The following is a 6,111-nucleotide window of genomic DNA, read 5'->3' as shown; positions in this document are numbered from 1 at the left end:
CAGATCGGTCGCCCGCCTCTGGACAGCCGCTCAGGGCAGCTGGCTCACGGCGGCTGCTGGCCGCTCACGCTGGCTGCCAGCCACTCACCGTAGCCCATGGCAGCCCACTGCAGCTTCACTGCAGTCCACATAGCCGGCAACTCAGGGCAGCCCAACTCCAGGTCGAGCTGCCTGTTCACCATCCCAGCTGCAGAGGGCAGCATCACTGGCCCTCATGTGGAATCCAAACCTGGGTCCCGCTGCTCAGAGCTGGCGTCCCATGCCAGCTCCCAACCAACGCGCCACTCGGCTGGCCCCTATTTGACTTCTTAACGACCTATTATAGATCCTTATCTCTGTTCTTTATTCCCACAACCACTGCCCTAACCAGGACTGGCTACATAATTTGTGGAGCCCAGTGCAAAATGAAAAAGCAGGGCCCCTTGTTCAAACAGGATCTCAAGACAGTGACTGCAGAGCGTTAAATCAAGTGTGGGGCCCTGTGCAAGTACACAGGTGGCATGCCCATGAAGCTGGCCCCAGCCCGAACTCAGGCCCTGCTTGTCTCTTGTCTGAACTGGTGCCTCTTTACTACTCTCTCATTCATTTTTGCCCTGTATGCTTTCACTCCTTACTCAGCTACCTTAGTGCCAATCTCCCCCATCACCTTCAGGATAGAACCCCAGCTCCTCAGCATGATACACAAGGCCTTCCTTTTTTTTTTTTTTTAAAGATTTTATTGGGGAATTGGGGGGGGGGGACAGTGTTGGGGAATTGGGGAATTGGGGAAGGGGACCAGCCAAGTTGTTCTTCAATCTTTGTTGTGGAGGGCGCCAGTCTCCATCTGGCAACTCGTGGCCGCTAAGCTCAAGGTGCTGTGTTCAATCTTAGTTGCAGGTGGGCATAGCCACCATCCCATGTGGGAGTTGAACTAGCAGCCTTGTTGTTAAGAGCACATGCCCTATCCACTGAGCCATCCGGATGGCAGCTCAGCTCAAGGTGCAGAGTTCAGTTTTAGTTGTGGGTGGGCGTAGCCCACCATCGAACAGGCAATCTTGTTGTTACACCAGCTGAGCCATCCTGCCACCTGTTAGCAGCTCAGTGACAGCTCAGCTCGGGCGCAGTGTCACTGGCCCATGTGGGAATCGAACCAGCTGCCCTGTTGCTCAGAGCTCACACTCTTAAGCCAACTTTAACCAACTGAGCCACTCGGCCGGCCCAGGCCTTTTTTGTTCTCAGCCTTGCTCACCTCTCCAGGATCTTTGTTGCTCCCTACCTCACACTCTTTGTTCACCTCTACCTAAACCTCTGTGACTCTATGCATCCTGTTCCCTTTGTCTAGAATGTCCTACTTACCTCCCCCAAAACTTCTGTTCATCATTCAAAATCCAGCACAGGTATCTTTCTGTGGACCCTTTCCTGATCTCCTCCTTAACAGCTAGCTCTTTTTCTCTAAGCCCCTGATACACTTGAGAGCAAGAGTTACCACTTTTTCTTAAAGGGCCAGATAGTAAATATTTTAGGTTGTGATGGCCAGGAGGCAAAATTGAGGATACCATGTAGGTATTTATAACTATTCAAAATGTAACCATTTTAAAATGGAAAAAAAAAATTGTTGGCTCATGGCCCACACAAAAACAAATGGCAGGCTAGATTTGGCCCATAGGCCAAAGTTTGCCCACCCTTGCTTTAGAGAACCAATTAAGCATTTATGTATTGGCGTATCTGTCTCCTCCACTAGACCATGTGCAAGCCCACGTACTAAAGCTTTTTGTATCCCCAGTGTCTAGGTCGGACTCCAGTGAATAGTAGGCATTAAATACTCGTACACATTTGTTGAGTGAATGGATGAGCCCTGTGGGGAGAGAAGCCAGAATCCTGGCTTTCTTCATCTGACTCCTTTTTTCAAATGTGCTAGGCTATAACATGGGACCCTCTGACTTGAACCATCCCCAAGTCCTGGAGAGAGGAAAGACAGTGCTCCCCCAAAACAAAGCCAAGGCTTCTGGAGTGCCTCGAGTTGTTCCTGGAACCTGGGCTTGTCCTTTGGCCCCTTGAGAGGTGGCCCAGATATTCTAATGCTGTCTCCACATCGCAACAATTCTTGGCAATGATCTTACAGTTGTTCTGCCATGCAAAGAGAGGAAGGAAACAGAGCTTGGGTTTCAGGAAGGAGAAAGAAAATAATGAGACAACTTTGAGGTAAGTAGCAGGGGAATTTCAACAGAGAAGCCCAGTTTTCACTAACCAAAGCAGAATGCGTGGGACCAGAGGCGGGGAAGGAAGTAGCTAAGGTTGGGTAACTGGGGGGTTTCTTATTCTTACAGTTTAGTATAACAGGAGACATGAAAGCAAGGTATCGCCTGTTTGAAGTCTGACTGCCTACCAGAAAGGACTATATCACTTCTTCCACTGGAGAGAGAATTGAAGGCTGGGAGAGTCAAGTGAGTAATTTTGTGGTGGATGTCCTTTTACTTTCTCTGTCTCCTCATCTCCCAGGTGGTAAAAACAGAAAAAAGAAAAGAAAAATAAAAAGGAAAAAAAATACAAAAACTGAAGCCTGTATGTGTGTATAGCTTAGGGGGCAGAGGGGACTATATACCAGTATCCTAAATATAGAGAGGGGACTCCTGGATGGTCTTAAGGGACAGGAAAGGCATTAGAAATCTTGGAGGGTGCTGGGGTTACTGAGACTATATGGATGGATACTGAATGAGGCCTGGAATTTTGAGTGGACAGAGACTAAGAGATATTTAGATAAGAATTTGGAGAAATCTTTGCGAGTGGAAAAGAACTAAGAGAGCCTAAGGAGAGGGTTGGGGATCTTGGGATGAAGAGGCTTGGGAATGGCTCAGGAGGCTGGCAAGCTCCCAGAGCGCGTGTCCAGGAGCCCAGAGTTGTTCAAGAGATCTAAGTTCAAAGTCAGGTTCTGACTCCCTCTTCTCCTTCTACTCCCAACTTCAGCCTCCATCATGTGGAACACCTCTGATGCCAACTTTTCCTGCTACCACGAGTCTGTGCTGAGCTATCGTTACATTGCAGTTGCTTGGGGGATTGTGGTGGCTGTGACAGGCACCGTGGGCAATGTGCTCACCCTGCTGGCCTTGGCCATCCAGCCCAAGCTCCGTACCCACTTCAACCTGCTCATTGCCAACCTCACAGTGGCCGATCTGCTCTACTGCACCATTCTCCAGCCCTTCTCTGTGGACACCTACCTCCACCTGCACTGGAGAACCGGCGCCACCTTCTGCAGGGTTTTTGGGCTCCTCCTCTTTGCATCCAACTCTGTATCCATCCTCACCCTCTGCCTCATCGCCCTGGGACGTTACCTCCTCATTGCCCACCCTAAGCTCTTTCCCCAAGTGTTCAGTACCAAGGGGCTAGTGCTGGCACTGGTGGGCACTTGGGTGGTGGCTTTAGCCAGCTTTGCCCCCCTCTGGCCTATCTACATATTGGTGCCCGTAGTCTGTACCTGCAGTTTTGACCGAATCCGAGGCCGGCCCTACACCACCATCCTCATGGGCATCTACTTTGTGCTCGGGCTCAGCAGTGTTGGCGTCTTCTATTGCCTCATCCACCGCCAGGTGAAGCGAGCAGCACAGGCGCTGGATCAGTACAAGCTGCACCAGGCAAGTGTCCCCTCCAGCCACATGGCTGGGACAGGTGAGGCCACGCCTGGTCGTTTCCGGAAGCTGGACAGCGGGATGGCATCAGGAGGGTCCGGTTCGGGGATTTCGTCTGAACCAGTCAGTGCTGCCACCACCCAGACCCTGGAAGGAGACTCATCAGAAGTGGGGGACTGCAAGGTAGCTAAGCAGATGGCAGAGAAAAGCCCTCCAGAGGCACCTGCCAAGGCCAAGCCAACTAAAGGAGGCCAAAAAGCTCAGGATTCTCCATCGGAGTTTGGGAAGGTGACTCGGATGTGTTTTGCTGTGTTCCTCTGCTTTGCCCTGAGCTACATCCCTTTCTTGCTTCTCAACATCTTAGACGCAAGGGTTCAGGCTCCGCGGGTTGCTCACATGCTTGCTGCCAACTTTACCTGGCTCAATGCTTGCATCAACCCTGTGCTCTATGCAGCCATGAACCGCCAGTTCCGCCAAGCTTATGGCTCCATCCTAAAACGAGGGCCCCAGAGTTTCCGAAGGCTCCAGAGTTTCCGTAGGTTCCGTTAGAACTCTGTCCCCAGTCACCAGAATCTGGAGCTGTTTCCTCCAGAACTAGAGTGGCCAGCTGGTAGATGAAAGTAAGACCTGTGGGCATTTTCACAGACAACCTCTCTCCAACCCCGAAACCAGGCCTCTCCATCCCTTGCTCAATGTTTCAGCCTTAGGCTGCCTAAGGTGCACTATTAATTATTAATAAATGAATTCCATTCTTTTAACGCTCAGGTGTGGTCTTTGGGGGAAAAGGAAACAGGCCAGGTTTGCTTTGCAGCTGGAACCTAATAGTGGAGGATTTGGGGGGGACACAGGTCAGAGCAGGGGCCGGAAGAAGTGGGCCTGGGACACAGTCTTCAGCTGAGGGGCTTCCATCTATAAAACGTGTGAATGTAAGAGGATTAGCCTTTTTGTTTAACTTCCCAGAAATGGTCCCCAACCCCTAACTACTGCTGCCAGGATCATCTCATCCCTGCAAACAGATATTTTTCAGCTCAAAAAAATTTTTTCAGACCATCTTTGATAGCCACTTCACTGAGGGTAGCCCCCTGGCCCTTGCTTTATCCAAAGAGAATGGTCAGGGGAAAGGACTCCTGCTCTGTGGAAATGGAACTGAGCTTGGCTGAGGTAGTAATGGCAGGCAGGCGTTCTAGCTGCCCCAGCACGGTCATGCTGGTTGGAGCTAATTCACCTGACCTCTCACTTCCCCCAGACTTGCTCTCGTCACCTGGGTTATGAAAGCAGAACAGAGACTCTAGTTAAGATGGCTCAGGAGCCGGGCTGAGAGGAAATCATACCATTCCCTTCCCCTAGCCTGACCATCATCCTGTCATCCTGTGCGGGCGCAAGCCTGAACTTAAAGCACCTGTGGCCACCAGGTGACGCTGGTTCTCTGTGTTTCTTTTCTGGCTTCCCTGCTGAGGACAGAAGGTGTCAGAGGGACTGGGAGTACAGAGACAGGGTACCCTCCCTTCTCATTCAGCAGGGGTGGAGATCCAGCGAGCTGTACCATTCCCTTTTCGTTAAACTTAGGAAGAAAGTGAAGAATTAGACATTTATTATTCATGAGATATTTACCGTCTGCTTGGTTAGGGTAGTGGAGCAGGGTGGGCACTGTGCTGGCACTGGGATGGAATGTGAAAGTCATGTTGACAGTGACGCTGCTCTGGTTGCATGCTGTCCCCTCCCTGCCCCTAAGTCCACAGTTTGAGAGAACAAAGTGAAGTCCAGAGAGATTCAGACAAGGACAGAAAACTATAGTGGGAATGGACAAATCTATACCCTCACATTCAACACACTCCAGGGCCCAGGAATCCTGCCTCCTAATCTGGAACATGTCCTTCCACAAAAATCACAGCAGCCGAAACGGAATCAAGTTCAGGCCACCAAGGCAGGGCTCAGACAAGTAGGGTGGACAATAAAGAACCAATAAAGAGCATCAACCTGGGAGTACAGAGACCAGGGTTCCGAACGGTCAAGGTTCTCTGACAATTAGCTCTGTGAACCTAGGCAGGATCCTGGACAATTCTGGGCCTCGGGTTTTATTATCTGTACAAAGATGGGGGCAGATTGAACTCTTATGTGCCCCAGTGCTGTCCAAAATCCTGTAAATATATTTTGTGTAATCCCCACAAAATTTACCATGAGGTATCTATTATAATCTCTTGCTTACAAATGAAAAAAAAAATTGAAGCACAATTTGGGTTAAGCAATTTGTCTAAAGTCGAAGGGCTGGGGCGGCCGGTTAGCTCCGGTGGTTAGAGCACAGGCTCATAACATCAAGGATGCCAGTTTGATTCCCATATGGGCCAAAGAGCTTACACCTTACACAACTAGATTGAAGACAACTACTTGATTTTGGAGCTGACGGGTCCTGGAAAAGCACACTGTTCCCCAGTAAAATTTCTTTAATAAATAAAAATAAAGGAAGTCGGAGAGCTGGTAAGTGGTATGACCATGCTTTGAGGGCAGTCTG

The 6,111-nt window shown here is 50.1% G+C and overlaps 1 protein-coding gene across 1 annotated transcript; it reads left to right on the top strand.

Annotated features, from left to right (window-relative positions):
- The first annotated feature begins 2,259 nt into the window (after positions 1 to 2,259).
- Positions 2,260 to 4,360, top strand: GPR84 (G protein-coupled receptor 84). Its single transcript, XM_019659671.1, has 2 exons — positions 2,260 to 2,423; positions 2,944 to 4,360. Exon 2 carries the CDS (start codon positions 2,952 to 2,954, stop codon positions 4,149 to 4,151), a length of 1,200 nt encoding a protein of 399 aa, XP_019515216.1. The 5' UTR covers positions 2,260 to 2,423; positions 2,944 to 2,951; the 3' UTR covers positions 4,152 to 4,360.
- Positions 4,361 to 6,111: the final 1,751 nt, after the last annotated feature.

This window comes from Hipposideros armiger, unplaced genomic scaffold (genome assembly GCF_001890085.2).
Source record: "Hipposideros armiger isolate ML-2016 unplaced genomic scaffold, ASM189008v1 scaffold_303, whole genome shotgun sequence".
Classification (NCBI taxonomy): domain Eukaryota; kingdom Metazoa; phylum Chordata; class Mammalia; order Chiroptera; family Hipposideridae; genus Hipposideros; species Hipposideros armiger.
The sequence above is the reverse complement of the archived record's forward strand: the minus strand, read 5'-3'. Positions and strand labels throughout refer to the sequence as shown.